Raw genomic sequence first — 19,362 nt, forward strand, 5'->3', positions numbered from 1 at the left:
AACAGAGTGTCCACCACGGTGAAGTCCCCATGACAACGAAGAGCTATAGACTAATGAAACTGGGCAGGACCAAGATGTCATACTGAAGCTTTTTGGAGAGGCCAAAGCATGGCAAAAAAAAAATTCTCAGGAAGATAATTCATTCCAACTCCATGCATACATTAGGCAGAGCTTAAAAATCTGGTATCTCTGTTTCCCTGTTTCTCTCTCTTTTTCTCTCTTTCTCTCTCTCTCTCTCATACATACACACACAGAGGCCACACACATGCAATTTTCTGCTAAGAAATTTCTGAGCAATGCAGGAAATGTCTGTTCTGTTTTTCATTACCATCCTTAATATTTTCCTGTCTCTTTCCACATTCTTTCCATATTTAGTTACTCTGTTCTGTACCCACTGTCATTACGGACCTACATATGTAGTAACAGAAACAGACCTGGGAACATCAATCCATCAGTGCAAACCAATGACAGTTACAGAGGATTTATATACATTTGCACCAGGAACTGTTTTAAGAATAGTATGCAAATTGATTCATTTAATCCTAACAACAACTATATCAAGTAGATGCTATTATTATCCTTAATTTACAAAAGAGGAAATGGAGGTAGGAAGAGATAAAGGAATTTACTCAAGGTCACACAGTTAGTAAATTGCAGAACCAATAACTGAACCCAATTAGTTTATCTCTGTAACTCATTCTTATACCAGCCTTTCTGCTGATATGTCATCCCTTCAGGTTTCACAGTCTTCTTTCATAAAAACCTAACCTCAAAGAAAAGAAAGCTAGCTTTAAATAGAAAGATTTCTTTCTTTTGCTCATAAAGCTAGCTGAAACCCACCTGACTTAGAGGAAGTTTTTTCCAGTTCAATTTAAACCCTGACTAGACAAGTACACTGCATTCTAATCAACAGTAAAGTCGGTTTAAAAAAAAAAAAGCAGAACCACCACTTAACAATTCTAAAATTTCAGACTAAAGAAGAACAAAATAAAAGCAACAGGGCTAATGGCTGACAATTACAAATGAGTTTAATTTGTATGTCACATGGACGTGAAGAAAGTTGTGATCAGTCTGAAATAAATAATTAAAGCAAAGCTTTCTTGTAACAGCCTCAGGAAATCAAGAGTTAACACTTTTCTTCTCTTTAGTCAATTAACATTTTATTACATATTTTGCCTGGAGAATAAATTTCTGATACTATTCTATGAGTGGAATAAAGCACCAAGAAAATACATACTTTCAAAGACAGAACTTGATATATTGCAAAATTCTAAATTATAGCAGGTAGCTCAGTGTGCTTTCTTAATGAGATGGCATGAATGTCTCTTAATGAAAGCATCAAAAAATAGAACTTTTCAATAAACATAATTATTACTATTGTCACTGTTATTGTTACTTGTACTACTCTTCTCTGACCTCTTCTATTTCATCACTTGGTACTTCCACCAATATTCTACACTTCAGGCATGCAGCACTAATGTTGCTAAAGTACCTTTAGTTCAATATCCTTCCCCATCTTAAGTGTTTGCAATATATAGTCTGTACTCTGGTGGGATCCTTCTTCATCTTCTTTCCTTCCTTCATCTATATTTTCAATTTAAATTCTGTTTCCTCAGGGAAGTTCAACCCTAAATCCTGAAACTAGGTTATCTACTTCAGCTATAACGCCCCTGCTTGGCTATATGCGTAACACTTGGTCGTGAATGAGTTTAATGCTTGTTCCAATGACTGTAAGCAGTCAGAGCAAGAAAAGCACCTATCCTTTTCCCCACTTTTCATATTGGTAGACACATATTAAGCCTTCCATTAGTATATGATAATTAATTAAACTGTACAACTCAGATTTCAAGCACATATACTATAAATATTTAGTAAAATAATCTATCTGTAACAGTGTTTTATAAATATGGGAAAGCACAATGCAATATATTATCTAAAAGAGTTCACTGCCATAGAAAATATTTCCAGTCATTGGATTAATGCCCCAAAATTTTCAGGAGATGTTCTTTGCAATTCACATTTCATATGTAGACAGTGGAAAGCAACCAATGCTTTCCTATGTTAATTACAAATTCAGGGTATATTTTGTATTCTTAAAGAAATTGAGATTTCCCAAAATTCTCCTTTTGAAATTCTTACCTAGACTTCTACCAAAATGCCTTTCCTATAAGCAGTATGCTTCTATATTAAAGTAAATATCGGTTATGTGTCAGAATTCATATAGCAGAAGACTTCATCCCAATTTCAAAATAACAAGGCCTAAATATGTCCAAATGACCATGCAGCAAGAGTTTGGGCCCAGAATCCCTGTTGTTCTTAAAGTTGTATATCCGGACAATTTTCATATCCTGTATATATGTATATCCTGACAATTTTCATATCCTGTATATATGTATATCCTGACAGAATTTTTAGGTAGTCACATTTCACCGTATATTTTAACTGCAAATTTTTGCCTCTGCTGACCTTTTAAACTTGCATTTTCTTTGAAGGATCACTTAGTTTTTTCTAGTTAATATCTATCTTAACACAAACATAAAATCAAGTACTAAACTTATACAGTACTAATTTCTAAACTTTGTTAGAAGTATGCAAGAGACTGTCCAATAAAGATCAGTTAAAATATACCATTCAAAAACAAATCTATTTTTCTAATTCATTACAATGTTCTCAACACAGTAATTCATCAGGAGAAATGTTCTTAAAATATATTTATATTAAACTATACCAGATTAATAATTTCAAAAAAAAAACAAACCCACAATGCATACTATATACAGTAGCATTACTGGGAAATTAATGTAATAACCAGGGAAGCCACTCAGTGAGCCAGCCAGGAGTTCTGGGTGCCCTTGTGCCATCCAAATCCATCTGAGTCCCTGCTGCAGGTTGGCAGTTGTTACCCAAGTTTAAACACTCATGAGAACATTCCCGTGTCCCAGGCTGGCTGGTACCTCTAGGACTGTGGAAGCCCTTTGGTTGGCAGCTCTTTTCAGGGCCAGTGCTATGGTGACGTAAGTGAGGGGTCTATGTCACAAGATTTAAGGAGACACTCACTCTCACAGTCCTGCAAGTGCCATCTCAGCTTCCCAACAGAGAGTTCTGACAAGGCTTTCCCTGGCCTGTTTCTTAGTCTCTTAGTCTTAGTTAGTCTAACCCAAAGTAAAGGTCAGGCTAAGATCCCTTATTTCATAGTCTCTCTGACCCAGAGTAGAAACTTACCCTACCCTATCTTCCCACACCAACAGATCTCATTTGAGACTCTGCTGGATGAAGGATGGGAGATAATCATCAATTCTGTTCAATCTAAATTCAAAATCAGACTCTGTGGGATAAGCAATGTTTTATTGTAACTTTGTTTCCTTCCTTCTAAAGTTGATACATGTTCGGCAACTAGGCCACTGATTTTCATTTCTTAAAGGGAAGAATACAAGTGCAGAAAGCACTGGCACAAAGAGATTTACTACGAGATTTCAAATTTCAGAAGTCAAGTTTTCAAGGAAACTGAAAGAACTTGGGTGATTGACAGTGTGGGTTTAGGAGGATACCTGTGATGAGTTAAAAGCAAACTTTATTCTCCACTGCTACCTTTGCATCTAAGCTATGTAAGTATTTTAAGAATGGAGAAACAAAATGAGGATCAAAAGGAAAGAGACGAGTCCAGAAATATTGTTAGATCCAGAGAAAGAAGATCAGTTCCTCAGGCTGGACAGGGGGAATGACAAACTCTAGCAAGGTATATATAAATCACGAGCTTGAGAACCTGTTACTCACTAGATGAAGCCCTGGGAAGAGGCAACTCAACCATGAAGTTCTCCAAGCCCCAATGTTGAGAAGAACTTAAGAATGACTGTCATGTGTTCAAGAGTGACATCAAAGTCGAAGAGAGGTAAGGGACAGGAAAGGACTTGATAAATGGGAGTATAGGATGATTCCACATTCCCCATGATCATTATTAGCAGAAAGATGTTATGAAGCATCAGCTTGGCTCAGATCACCTGCTACACTTGCCACCAAATACTCAGAAACTCAGGTATTAGCTTAGAGAAATGGGGGAAGGGGGGAGGGCTATGAACACAGAAAAAAGAATTCTAAGAGTGACAGTGACTAAACTTTCACTCTGAGAGAAGTGAAAACTTCTAAAACAAAAATTTTAGAACACTCTAAAAACACTCTAAAACAAAAATTGTTTAGTTACAGAAAAATAAAGGAGGTTTTATTTCTTGCATGCCTGAGTTTCTAGTCTGATATTTGTACTCTCCACACAAACAATGTATTTTTCACCTACTGAAGAAGGCATTAAGTCACAAAGAATCTTAGTTTCAGTTACTCCTTTATTCCAGAAACTCCTTCAGGCACTGAGTCTATTTGGGGAAGAAAGCTATTGTCAGCAATCAGAAAAGCAAGCTCAAGCTTGAGAAGTTGTTTCAAACTATGGTTTAAGAAGAGGCCAGGGCAGAATCAGATTGCTTTCTCACTATGAATCATGAACTCATTAAATTTTGGAGATTAAAAATAAAAATTCGTATTGTGAATTTGATATGTACCAATATAGGGACCTAGGGCTTCTCAGGTGACTCAGTGGTAAAGAACCTACCTGGCAGTGCAGGAGACACAAATTCAATCCCTGGGTCAGGAAGATCCCCTGCAGGAGGAAATGGCAACCCGTTCCCGTATTCTTGTCTGGAGAATCCCATGGACAGAGGAACCTAGCAGGCGATACAGTCCATGGGGTCACAAAAGAGTAGGGCACGACTTAGTGAGTAAATAAAAACAACAATAGCAATATTGGGACCTGCACGCCATGTCGTTTAACAGAGCGGGGGATTCAAGCTTCCACCTTCACTTTCTGAAAGCGATTAGCTAACAAATAACTTTATTAACTACTTGGATTTCATCTCTTAACAGTCACATAAAATTGAGATGGAAAAATGGACTCAGCAGATAAGGTAAACTAGAAGGATAATTTTCGAAGTACAAGAAAATAACCACATGGACTAATCAGGGATTACAGGAAAAGCACATTGAGCCCTGCTTCCTGTAAAAACTCTCTCGCCAAGCTCTGTGTTCCTCACCTCACCCATTACAGTGCTTCTTGGCTAGACTCTCATCTGCCTGCCCTTGTCTGGCCATCAGTGCCAAGCTGAGCCACTCTGGAGACTGAGGCAAAAGGAAAGAAATGTGCTTCCATACGGCGTCTCAGGTGGCACTAGCAGTAAAGCAGCTGCCTGCCAACGCAGGAGATGTAAGAAACGCGGGTTTGATCCCTGGATCTGGAAGATCCTCTGGAGGAGGGCATGGCAAACCACTCCAGTATTCTTACCTGGAGAGTCCCATGAAGAGAGAAGACTGGCAGGCTATAATCCACAGGGTCGCAAAGAGTTGCACAAGACTGAAGCAACTTAGCATGCATGCATGTGCTTCCACATATGTGTTTTATACATCCTTGCATCATTTATACATTTTGTATGATTTATATGTTTGTATTATTTACCTTGATTACTGAGTCTTTTGGTGCCTCTTTTACATTTTTCACCTGAGGCCAATGCCTAACTCGCCTCTCCCTAATTCCCGTGCGAAGTCCCCAAAGTCTAACCTCCACACTCTTCCCATTCTACATACTCGTCCTGGGTATCTCTACCCACAGGCTCTTAATTACCCACTTGTATTCTGATTATTGAAAACTCTTCATCTGTATTCCTGACCCCTTTACTTAGCTACAAGCTTTAAACTAAACAGGAAAGAAACTCAAAAGATCTCAAACTGAATTCAAGATTTCTCTCAATTTATCCTATACAGAACAAAATGTCCACATAAAGTCAACTCCCAAATCATATTTATGTCCTGTTATGGACTAAATATTTGTGTTCCCTCAAAATTTCCATACTGAAGAACCTAAACCTCAGTGTGATGGTGTTAGAAGGTGCGGCCTTTGGGAGGTGTTAGATCATAAGGGTGGAACCCTCATCGAGGGGATTAGTGACTTTGTAAAAGAGGCTTCAGAGAGCTCTCTCATCCCTTCTGCCATGAGAATACACAGCAAAAATCCATCTATGAATGAGGAAGCAGGCCCTCAGCAGATATAAATCTTCCAGTGCCTTGACCTTAAACTTCCCAGCCTCCAGAAGTATGAGAAATAAATGTTTATCGTTTAAGCCACCTAGTCTGTGATATTTCTGTTATAGCAGCCCAAACAGACTAGGACACCTCCTAACTATATTCAAGCTTGTCCTCTCCTCTACATACCCACTGTCCCTGGTCTTCATGATTTTGTCTTCCAGCCTTCCACCTTATTCTCAGAGACCCTGCTTCACCCCTTCTGCACTGAACCCAGCTTCCACACTGAAAGTTATAGACTGATACATCTCACGGCAAATCCGACCAACTCACACTGATAATTAAAGTTCCTTCATGGTTCATCTTTTGAAAGAGTACTACATATTAATTGGCTGTCTTCTTCAAAAAAACATGAAACCTTCTTGGAAGGGCCCGTATCATGTTCATCTTCACTCCAGAGTTCTGAATGGCACCATGCCTGGCCCATTGTAAATAGGCAATAAATGAAGAAACAAAGCAGTGACTAAGACTGTGAAGGGGAAAAAAAAAGTGGTTATTAAAACTTATCTATTACTTAAGTTACTTTCTAGAAGAAAAAGGGCAATGATTTATTTTTATCTAATTATTTTTAAAAGTCTGCTTAAAGAGCTCTGGTACCATACTGCATAAGTTCAGCCTCTTAGTTGTGGACTCTTAAGTTTCTTAAGCTTCCTTCATCTATGAATGAAGATAAAATATAGTATGGGTGGTTCTGAGGCTTAAATGGTTTACTTCACAAAAAGCACTTTGAAATATAACTACTTAGTAATTCTTAATATCTATAACAGTTTATTCTTATTTTTATTATTTCATTTTGAGCACACCTACTACATGCCATGAATTTTAAATAAATTAGCTAAAATTTCCAAAATCATGTCAAATAATTGACTGTCTTTAATTGCCTTTCCTTTTTATTTTCACCCAGGATAAATCTTCTGATTTGTAACATTTTCTGGTCTTTAAAAATTGCTAATGGAAAAGGAGTACAAAATATTTATGTAATTAGGACAGTTCAACACTTTAAAAAAACAGCAAAAATAAACAGCAGTTATGGAACACCTGCTTAACAGATACTGGAAATAACTGCTTTGTGCTTCATTAACCAGTAAAAACACATTTGCCAGTTTAAATTCCCTACTGAATTCAGAATTTCTAATTATCACTAGAATCATATTAACTTGGCAAGGAAAGAAATTCCTGGGTAAAAAATTTCAGAATTTCTATAAAGCCTAAAAACAAATATTTGTTTACTAAAACTAAATGTGATTTAATAGACAATTTTAAACTAATTATTTTGCATATTTTATTTACCTTTGAGTGGCATTACTACAGTGCCTCACATATGGTTATTTCAAGGGCCAAAGCGGAAAGAAAGAAAGAGAAAGAGAGAGAACTCTAATCAAATAAAGCCAAGCCATGACCCCGATGTAGATTTGCTAAGAATGATAAGGCAGTGATTATCTGAGTCAAATTAAAATAGAAAATTGTAAAGTTAATGCAAAATAATTAGAAAATAAAACAAAATAAACACAAACATGTCAAGCTTTTACATTTGATAGTCAGGGAGTTGGCTCAAAGTGACCTCTTTAGCTGCCTTCATAAATGCTGTATGATTCCTTCAATGTAATGGCAATAACCATTACAATCTGCATTTTCCTTAACTTTGAAGTATCTATTTTCTAATAATCTTATTCATGTTTTCTAAGGAGGCAAAACACTAGAAAAGGCACACAAGATTCAGATGACCAGAATTCTAGATAGGGCTACAAAACTAAGTAATTTTAATGAGTTTAGAGTAAATAATTTAATATTTTCAGCATAGTCAGTAAAATGAAGAAACAAATCTGGGTTGTTTGTTCATTTAAATCATGATTAAAATCAAACACAATATGCAGCAGTAGTCTGGAAACTGTATACCAAAAAAATATATGATCCTTACATCTAGCATGTGAAGACTATGTAAAAGAAGGGTTAAATTCTTCCAACACATCTTTAGTGAGTACCAAGGGTTCATGATGCTGGGGACACAACTTATGAAACAAAATATACAATGAACAAAACATAGTAATCCATGCCCACCTGGATTTCATATGCTAGTGGGAAAAATGGAGAAGGCAATAGCAACCCACTCCAGTACTCTTGCCTGGAAAATCCCATGGAAGGAGGAGCCTGGTGGGCTGCAATCCATGCAGTCACTAAGAGCCGGGCATCACTGAGTGACTTCACTTTCACTTTTCACTTTCATGCATTGGAGAAGGAAATGGCAACCCACTCCAGTTTCTTGCCTGGAGAATCCCAGGGACGGCAGAGCCTGGTGGGCTGCTGTCTATGGAGTCACACAGAGTAGGACATGACTAAAGCGACTTAGCAGTGGGAAAAAAAACTGACAATAAACAAATCAGTGAATAAGAAAAATATATCACTGATATAATATATCAGTGATGGGTGCAAAGTCTAAGAAGAGCTTAGTATGGTGGCAGGCTAGAGTTTTAAACAGAGTGGCCAGAGAAAGCCTTGCTGAGGTGGACAAAGGAAACTCTGCAAACTCCCAAGCAAGCTGGAAAAATCACTGAAAGTTTCTGAGCACAGGAATATTAAAGGATTTCTAAGATGTATTATTATAAAGATATTCTACCAGGAAAGGGCATAAGCATGGCAACCATTACAAACCAACTAAAATAATCCGGATGAAAAATAATGATGATGGTTTAGAAAGGCAGGAAGTGGTGGAAGTGATGAGAAATAATCAGATTCTAGCTAATAGAACTGAAGGTATATCCAACGGATCTTCTAATTAAGTATGGGAGGAGAGACAAATAAAATTGAAAACTCAATATTTTGCTCTCAGAAAGTGATGGATAGAGATGACTCCAGGAACAACAGATCTTGGATGTTAAGATCGTAATTTGGATTCTTGACATGTGAACACTGAAATGCCTGTTAGGGATTTAAGTGAAGGTATTCACTAGACCCTGGGGCTGGTAAGATCCCCTGGAGAAGGAAATGACAACCCATTCCAGTATTCTTGCCTGGGAAATCCCATGGACAGAGGAGTCTATAGGCTGCAGTCCATGGGGTTGCAAAGAGTCAGACATAACTGAGCAACTAAGTGCAAATACACATTCATTAGGCACTTGGTTACAAAAGTCTAGAATTAAAGAAAGTAGCCCAGGCAAGAGAGATAAAGGCAGGAACCATCAGTCTATATAGATGGTATTTAAAATGAGGAGAGAGAATGTGATCAACAACTTACTGAGTCTTTAAAAAAGACAGAAATATCTGAACCCTGGGCGCTCTAATATTTAGGAGTGAGAAGATGAGGAAGAGCCAACAAAGAAGCTGAGAAGAAGAGGCCAATGAGCAAAGAAGAAAAAAGGAGTTTGAGGTCCTGGAAGGGAAGTGAAAACAAAAATTGAAGGAAGGAGAAAGTGACTGCTTATGTTAAGTGCTGCTGCTACTTAACAGCAAGGTTTGGTTCTTCAGTTAGCAAAGGCTTCCCTGGTAGCTCAGTTGATAAAGAATCTGCCTGTGATGCAGGAGACCCCAGTTTGATTCCTGGGTTGAGAAGATCCCTTGGAGAAAGGATAGGCTACCTACTCTAGTATTTTGGGGCTTCCCTGGTGGCTCAGCTGGTAAAGAGTCCGCCTGCAATGTGGGAGACCTGGGTTCGGACCCTGGGTTGGGAAGATCCCCTGGAGAAGGGAAAGGCTACCTACTCCAGTATTCTGGGCTGGAGAATTCCACGGACTGTATAGTCCACGGGGTCTCTAAGAGTCTGACACGACTGAGCAACTTTCACTTTCCACTTTTTCCTAAAAGCAGAATTTGAAACGTGATTTATGGAGTGAGTGCTCTTCAGGAAATAACAATACAGGAGGGATGAAGCAGGGTAGAAAAGGAAACACTGATCAAGGATGGGCCAGTGATAGTGTCTAGTCTTAGAGCCATAGGGCAAGGGTCTGGAGCACAACTGCCCATAGGAGCTGCCCTCGCCTTAAGGGAAACAGGCTGGCTTCTTTCAAGATACTGTGTTTGTATTTAGTTCTCAGAAATTTAATTATGATATGTCTTGATATGGATTCCCTAGTGTTTCACAGAGGTTTTTGAATTTGTAGATTTGTGTCTCTTGCTAAATTTAGGACATTTTTAACCTGTTATATCCCTTTGGGGTATTTTTTTCAGCCTCAGCCTGTTTCTTCTCTTCTTGATAAAGGTAGAAATTCAGTGGTCTGGGATGTGGGCTGCCTTGGTTACCAGATAGCTAGTGAGCATGAAAGTCCTGACTCCCTTCCTTTCACCAAGCAGAGGAGCTGGAGCATCTCATCATCTCATCACAGGACTGAAGTCCAGGCTCCCTGCTCAGCGTTTGTGAATACATTGGGATGAGGTCACCTTTTTGTTGTTTACTGTATTCAGCTAGAGTATAGCTGTTACTATCTAAACGTCTTTCGTCTTACTATGAACAGAAAAGAAACTGTTCATTTCTTTGTATTTTGGCTAGAAAGAGCAGACTTTTGTTGAGGGGTATGTGTGTGTGTGTGTCTGTATCAGCTAACATTTCTGGTTTTCTAACTTCTTCGCTCCAAGGCTCCAAGATATATGCAGAAAAAAAGAAAACCCAGGGAATTCATCACTCTGTCATGTTTCAGGTTCCATATTCCTAGTTAATTAGCCTTCTCTACACCTTAGAGAATCTTCTCATATTTGTTTTACGCATGTTTTTTAATTTAGATAAGTAATTATAAAACTCAAGTATGAAAATTTATAAATTAAAAAATAAATCATATTGTGTGGTAATGCTTTTATTCAATTCTTCATGGAAGCACAAAGAGAATAATAATGAAAAGGAGAAGAACAGCATTCTTTAACGACACTGAGGATAACTTTCAACTCTAGTTCCATATTCCCTCTTTGGAAACACGTTTCACTGTTCTTTGTTAATACAGTATATACAGTTAATACATAGAGTTTTCAAGTATATATCCAGAGCAATAAATCTGATCTTATAATTGAGACAATACTAACATATCTTTAAAACTTTCATTTTTCCTCTAACACTTGCTATTATAGCAAATCTAAAATATACAAAAGTGCTAAGAAAACAAATACAATTACTATTAACATTTCATTTTTTTCTGTATGAATAGGTGTATAGGTGTGGTTCTGTAAAACTATATACAACCATTCTGAAATATAGTGTTGTTCTGTACCTTGTCTATAAATTAATAATATAAATTGTAAGTCTTTTTCAGATTATTAATTACTTCAAAAGTAATTTTATTTAAAAATATTTAATGGCTGCACCATTTACTACCAAATAGATTCTGCCCTGAGTTACTTAGCTATAACCCACATTTTCCCACCAACATTTTTCTCTACAAATAAACAGTATTGGGATAATCTTTCTATTTAATTATTTACCTACATTCCTTATTTGCTCCTTAAGATAGTTTACTGAAGATGAATTACTAGGTTTAAGTGTTTGATAATTTAAAGGTATTCTTATGGACTGAATCCCCTCAAATTCATTTGTCAAAGGCCTAAACCCCAGTATCTCAGAATGTATATGTATTTGGAGTCAGTCTTAAAAGAGGTAAATAAATTAAAATGAGGTCATTAGAATGCCTCTTATCTGATATATTGGTGTCATTATAAGAAGATATTTGGACACGCACAGGGGGAAGACCATGAGAAGAGAGTGAAAAGGCAGCCACCTATCATCAAGAGAGATGCCTCAGAAGAAATCAACCAAGCTGACACCTTGATCTCAGATTCCTAGCCTCCAGAATATGGAGAAAATAAACTGTTCTTCAGGCCACCCAGTCTGCGGTATTTTTTTATAACAGTCCTAGAAAACTAACACATGTATTAACAAATATTGTCAAAGATACTGACAAAGACACTGTCAAACTGCTTTCCTAGAAATCTGTGCCAATATGTATTTAATGCAGAAAACCTATTTTACTATATCCTGGTCAATTACAAAAAAAAGAAAATATGAGATACTCAATTTATAGCTAACATTATGGAATGAAAATACTAATTTTTCATAAAATAAGAATAATAAAAACACAGCAATAATAATGGTAAACGTCTCCCCTTCTAAATAAACAGTCTCAGTACAGTTCAGTCGCTCAGTCATGTCCGACTCTTTGCAACCCCATGAACCGCAGTATGGTAGGCCTCCCTGTCCATCACAAACTCCCGGAGTCCACCCAAACCCATGTCCATTGAGGTGATGATGTCATCCAACCATCTCACCCTCTATCGTCCCCTTCTCCTCCTGCCCTCAAACTTTCCCAGAATCAGTATCTTTTCAAATGAGTCAGCTCTTCACATGAGGTGGCCAAAGTTTTGGAGTTTCAGCTTCAACATCAGTCCTTCCAATGAACACTCGGGACTGATCTCCTTTAGGATGGACTGGTTGGATCTCCTCGCAGTCCAATGGACTCTCAAGAGTCTTCTCCAACACCACAGTTCAAAAGCATCAATTCTTTGGTGCTCAGCTTTCTTTATAGTTCAACTCTCACATCCATTCATGACCACTGGAAAAACCATAGGCTTGACTACTCTGTTGGCAAAGTAATGTCTCTGCTTTTGAATATGCTATCTAGGTTGGTCATAACTTTCCTTCCAAGGAGTAAGCTTCTTTTAATTTCATGGCTGCAATCACCATCTGCAGTGATTTTGGAGCCCAGAAAAATAAAGTCTGACACTGTTTCCACTATTTCCCCATCTATTTGCCATGAAGTGATAGGACCGCATGCCATGATCTTAGTTTTCTGAATGTTGAGATTTAAGACAACTTTTTCACTCTTCTCTTTCACTTTCATCACGAGGCTTTTTTGTTCCTCTTCATTTTCTGCTATAAGGGTGGTGTCATCTGCATATCTGAGGTTATTGATATCTCTCCCAGCAATCTTGATTCCAGCTTGTGCTTCCACCAGCCCAGCGTTTCTCATGATGTACTCTGCATAGAAGTTAAATAAGCAGGGTGACAATATACAGCCTTGACGGACTCCTTTTCCTGTTTGGAACAAGTCTGTTGTTCCACGTCCAGTTCCAACTGTTGTTTCCTAGCCTGCATACAGATTTCTCAAGGGGCAGGTCAGGTGGTCTGGTATTCCCATCTCTTTCAGAATTTTCCACAGTTTATTGTGATCCACACAGTCAAAGGCTTTGGTATAGTCAATAAAGCAGAAATAGATGTTTTTCAGGAACTCTCTTGCTTTTTCAATGATCCAGTGGATGTTGGCAATTTGATCTCTGGTTCCTCTGCCTTTTCTAAAACCAGCTTGAACATCTGGAAGTTCACGGTTCACGTATTGCTGAAGCCTGGCTTGGAGAATTTTAAGCATCACTTTACTAGCATGTGAGACGAGTGCAATTGTGCAGTAGTTTGAGCACTCTTTGGCATTGCCTTTGGGATTGCAATGAAAACTGACCTTTTCCAGTCCTGTGGCCACTGCTGAATTTTCCAAATTTGCTGGCATATTGAGTGCAGCACTTTCACAGCATCATCTTTCAGAATTTGAAATAGCTCAACAGGAATTCCATCACCTCTACTAGCTTTCTTCGTAGTGATGCTTCCTAAGGCCCACTTGACTTCACATTCCAGGATGTCTGGCTCTAGGTGAGTGATCACACCATTGTGATTATCTGGGTCATGAAGATCTTTTTTGTCCAGTTCTTCTGTACATTCTTGCCACGTCTCCTTAATATCTTCTGCTTCGATTAGGTCCCTACCATGTCGGTCCTTTATTGAGCTCATCTTTGCATAAAATTTTCCCTTGGTATCTCTATAATAATCTATAAAGGGGAAACCCTAGAGAGTTTAATTTATCTGGATCATAATTCTCACACATTTCAAATGAGAGAGACTTGATAATCAGTAAAGGATTTCTAAGTTTGAAAATTACATGATTCTTTTTTCAATGTCCTTCAACTGTTTATATCATTATACAGGATCACAACTGATAGCTGATTCATTCCTTGATCTAATTTGGACCACACTAGTGTCCTTCCAGAGACCTCTACGAGAGATGTCATGGTAGAATGCAAAGCTCACAGAAGTGGAGCAAGGAAAACTGAATTACAAATCCAAATCTTCTAGTTAAGTGGCTGTGTTATCATTACAAATCATGTTGTTTCCCTGTATTTCTATCTCTCTTTTTTAATCCAAAAAACTTTGCTGGTTGGCCAGTGACAGAAAAATTAAAAATCAGATAAAATACAAATGTACATGTACAAATACCCTCAATTCCTACTCTAAAAGAGCTTATATGTAGTTAAGAAGTACATAAAAATGAACTAAAAATCATTGTTTTAAAAAGAACATATACACAAAGTATCAAAAGAGCTAATGTTAAATAAGTTTATACTTATTAAATGGCTCACTCACTAATCACTTGGAGAAAATTAATGTTGGAGAAATTAATTTTCCTCCAACTCTTTGCAACCCCATGGATTGTAGCACACCAGGCTCATTTGTCCATGGGATTCTCCAGGCAAGAATACTGGAGTGGGTTGCCATTTTCTTCTCCAGAGGATCTTCTCAACCCAGGGATTAACTCAGGTCTCCTGCATTGCAGGTAGACTCTTTTACCATCTGAGCCACCAGAGGAGTCCTTGGAGAAATTAATTTCAGGAAATCAGGTGAAAAGGAAGTTGTTCTCCTAACAAATATTTATACCTCATACAATGGCATATTAAATATTGCCTTCAAAGTTGTACTTACTTAATCCCCATTTATAGCCTAATAATCCTAGCCCTATAATGATTTCATGGACCCAATTAAATAACATTCTAGCAGTCAGTAATCACAGATTTTTCCATCTGCACCTCATCTGGAAATATAAGATGTTCATATTGAACACTTAATGTTTATATGTTCCCCAAAAGAATATTTAACAACAGTTTGTGTATACTAGGATACCCTTCTTCAGTTGAATTATGTCTGAAATTTGGAAACTCTTCTATATCATTATGTTATTATAAAATTATTTTAAGAGGTTTTTATTCATTTTCAAAAAATAAAATCTGGCACAAACCAAATTTATGATTTTAATCTATTTCAAAAGATTTTTTAAGAAGGAAAATTAATCACATTTTTTAGAAGATTCAAATATAAAATATTTAAATATAAAAAAACTACTGCTATATTTTACACATATTTAATTATATTTCTAAGTATATATAAAATCATGTCTTACACTGTAGAATGAGATAATTTTCAGCATGAAACCATGTATCAGTGGTACTTACAAAGCAGTTCTTATCAGGATTTCTTTTCCAATGTTTCTTATCTAATTTCTTGGCCAAAGTGGAACGCAGAGTTGCATGAGACTGTGTTCGAGGATTTAAAGCCAGGATACTCTGAAGATAACATAGACAAAATATAAGCATAAATATGCTGGACTTTAAAAAATAAAATTTTATGATTTCACACACATACTCCAAAGATGTATATTAAAAATGTTGTTTTCCCCTTCTACGACTGTAATTCCACAACAAACTTATCTAAAGAAACCATTTCCTAGGTGATATCCCAGTTCACTTTATACAAATATTTATTTATGATAACATGAAGGAGTTCAAAAACATGTAAAATATAACAATTGAATTTAAGATAAATTTTATAAATAGTATTCTTAAATAAGAATGAAAAGAGAGGCAGACACTTCATTACAGACGTGATTTAAACTAGTAATAATAATCTCCACTAAGTTTTTAGAGCTTTACCAATTGCTTTCACATGTATTTATTTAATGTACAAATAGCTACTGCTATCTCAAAATTTTGGATGTGGAAATAAATTCAGGGTGGTTAAGTAACCTGTTCAAGATCTAATAATTAACATGCAGAAGGGATTGAATCAGAATTCAGTTCTTGAGTGTTGGACTTACATGTGAATTTATCCAAAGATGGAGTCTACATTTTATTGTGACTTTTTGAGGTATAAAATAGAATGGAAAACGTTTTAAACACATGTGTAAAGCAGCACCTGAATAACTAAAGAAATAATTAATTCAAAAGGCCTGTCTTAAGCAAGGCTTTAAAACATGACCACTGGGACTCATCCAGAAAGAATGAATGAGGACCTCTGCAGATCAACTCCCTAATAGAACAATATAACTGATAAAAATTAGTAAAAATAAGAATCCTTGAAGTCTCCAGAAATTCTTATAGTCAAAGAGCAAATGAAGAAATTGTTATTGAAAAAAACCTACTAAAACTTGGTAAGAATGGCGAGGGTCTGTGGCATTGGAAGTGCAGGCCTGTATCCCTCCTCCAGGCTCCCAGTTCAGCACACAGGAATTCTACCTCAGGTGAATACAGCCAAGAACAGAGGGCTGACCCTCCCCCCACCCTCTAGGTGACACTGAGGTATCTCCCAAAGAAAGGCAGGGTATTAGTATACCTAACCCCCTCTCCCCAGTCTACCAGCTATGTAGCAAGTAAAGACCAGAAAGTGTAGCTGAGAAGTCAGGAGCTCCTTGCTTTTCCCATACCCACTCACAGAAGAAAGGCTCTGTCTCAGGAGCAACAGGCCTATAACAGGATCCTGATCACCATTATATCAGCTTGCCCATGGCTTAGAGTTAGCAAACCAGGAGAAGCAAACTGAGATCAGAGGTTACTGCCTATACCAGGGCCCTGCTCAAAAAGCAGGAGTGTGGCTCCCAGAAATGCAGGCCACTGTAACTACCCCTAGATCTGGAGCTGTGACAGAGGTTTTTTTCCCAGAGAAAGAGGCCAGACAAACAGAAGAACTGACTTCATTTAAATTAATACATGGGAAGTTCAAGGCTAAGGGTACTCTCAAAAACAATAAAGATTTCAATGCCAGGCAATTAAGAGGAAGGAGGTAGCTTCAGGAGAGCAATAAACTAAATCACAAGGCAGACAGTTTACCAGAAAGAATACCTAATGGCTCCTGTATGGCCACAAGAAATCTCAAAGACTCACCTAAAAACTACTCTTGCAAAGGGGCCCAAATTTGACTGAATCACACTGTGAAGTAATTTATTAATACATCCCAAGGCATTGCCAAAAACAGCAGAGCAATCAACTAGAAATCAAAGAGACAAAGAACTGGGTGTAATACCCACAGAGGTGGACCATTTAACAATGAAATCCAAAGAGAAGGCACAGAGAGTCCCACTAAAAGCACTGTCATACCACAGTTACTGAAGCCCATGGCCTCACCCTATGTGAGTGCTATCAAAAATCAGGGAAACAGACATATCTAAAGCAGTCCGCCAAATCACTAAATAAACAGGCTAACAACAACCAGCCCCCAACTCTGGGATGGGGTAGAGGGAAATTAGTATCCAGAATCGCTATATCATCTGAAATGTTCCATTTTCCATTAAAACAAAATTAAAAGACATTCAAAGAAACAGGATTATATGGTCCATGCAAGAACAAAAGCAGGTAACAGAGGTACAGCAGGTAACCTCTGCCATTCAGAGGTTTCAGGTGTAACATTTAATAAAAACTTCAAAGCAGCCATTATAAGGAAGGTATGATAACAATATTTCACCAGAGAATACTCATAAAGACATAAAAATTATTTTTAAAATTCTGGAGATAATAAACTATAGTAACTGAAATAAAAAATTTACTAGAAGGGCTCAATAGTATATCTTAATTTGCAGAAGAAAGAATCAGCAAACTTTAAGAGAACTCAAGAGATATTATGCAGTCCAAAAGACAAAGACAAAAAATATTTTTCAAAAAATTAACACAGCCTTAAGGATATATGGTACACAATTTGTTGTTGTTGAGTCACTCAGTCATGTCTGTCTCTTTACAATTCTAGACTGCAGCACCCCAGGCTTCCCTGTCCTCCTTAACCATCTCCCAGAGTTTGTTCAAACTCATGTCCATGAAGTCAGGGATGCCATGCAACCATCTCGTCCTCTGTCGTCCCCTTTTCCTCTTGCCTTCAGTCTTTCCCAGCATCAGGGTCTTTTGTAATGAGTTGGCTCTTTGCATCAGGTGGCCAAAGTATTGGAGCTTCAGCTTCAGCATCAGTCCTTCCAATGAACACCCAGGACTGATCTCCTTTAGGATTGACTGGTTTGATGTCCTTGCAGTACAAGGGACTCTCAAGAGTCTTCTCCAACACAGTTAAGTGCTCCAAGATACTGTAGCAAGATTTCAGAAAGGAAGGCAAGAACGGAGGTGAAAAATATAAGAAAAATAATGGGACTGAAAATTTGATTTTTTTTAAAAAAAGAAAAAAACATTAAACTATATATTCAGTAAGATGAATAAATTTAAGTAGGATAAATGCAAAAAGATCCACACATAGACACACTGGCAAAAGAGCTAAAAGTCAACACCAAAGAGAAAATCTTGAAAGTAGCAAGAGAAAAATACTCAAATGTACAACTCCAATAGTTTAACGGTTGACTTCTCATCAGGAATAATAGATGTCTAAGAGTAGCAGGATAAGATTTTCAATGAACTAAAAGAAAAAAAATTGTCAACCAAGAATACTATATTCAAGACAGAAGAACAAAAAGGAAATGGATTTGAATATTGTAAACCAACTAAACCTAATAAATAATAGCTACATTTCATCAAATTGCAGAATGCATATTCTTCTCAGTTCAGTTCAGCTGCTCAGTCATGTCCAACTTTTTGCAACTTCATGGACTGCTGGATGCCAGGTTTCCTTGTCCATCATCAACTCCCGGAGCTTGCTCAAACTCATGTCCATCAAGTCGGTGATGCTATCCAACTATCTCATCCTCTGTCGTCCCCTTCTCCTCCTGCTTTCAGTCTTTCCCAGCATCAGGGTCTTTTCCAATAAGTCAGTTCTTTGCATCAGGTGGCCAAACTATTGGAGATTCAGCTTCAGCATCAGTCCTTCCAATGAATATTCAGGGCTGATTTCCTTTAGGATGGACTGGTAGGATCTTCTTGCAGAGGGACTCTCAAGATTCTTCTCCAACACCACAGCATCAATTCTTCAGCACTCAGCTTTCTTTATGGTCCAACTCCCACATCCATACATGACTACTGGAAAAACCATAGCTTTGACTAGACGGAACTTTGTTGGCAAAGTAATGTCTCTGCTTTTTAATATGCTGTCTAGGTTGGTTATAGCTTTTTTTTGCAAGGAGCAGGCATCTTTTAATTTCATGTCTCAAGTATCCACAAAACATTCTCTGTGACAAACCAGATGCTAGGCCATAAGACAAACCTTAATAAATTTTAAAAGGTTAAAATCATACAAAGCAGCTATCCAACCAT

The 19,362-nt window shown here is 37.4% G+C and overlaps 1 protein-coding gene across 2 annotated transcripts in view; it reads right to left on the reverse strand.

Moving 5' to 3' along the window:
- DPYD (dihydropyrimidine dehydrogenase) overlaps window positions 1-19,362 on the reverse strand; it is a 931,708-nt gene that overhangs the window by 875,411 nt on the left and 36,935 nt on the right. For both annotated transcript variants that reach the window (XM_069598442.1, XM_069598445.1), the window contains exon 2: window positions 15,361-15,471. In XM_069598442.1, coding sequence (XP_069454543.1) covers window positions 15,361-15,471 — 111 coding nt within the window. The remainder of the gene's footprint in view (window positions 1-15,360; window positions 15,472-19,362) is intronic.

Source organism: Ovis canadensis, chromosome 1 (assembly GCF_042477335.2).
Source record: "Ovis canadensis isolate MfBH-ARS-UI-01 breed Bighorn chromosome 1, ARS-UI_OviCan_v2, whole genome shotgun sequence".
In the NCBI taxonomy this organism is placed as follows: domain Eukaryota; kingdom Metazoa; phylum Chordata; class Mammalia; order Artiodactyla; family Bovidae; genus Ovis; species Ovis canadensis.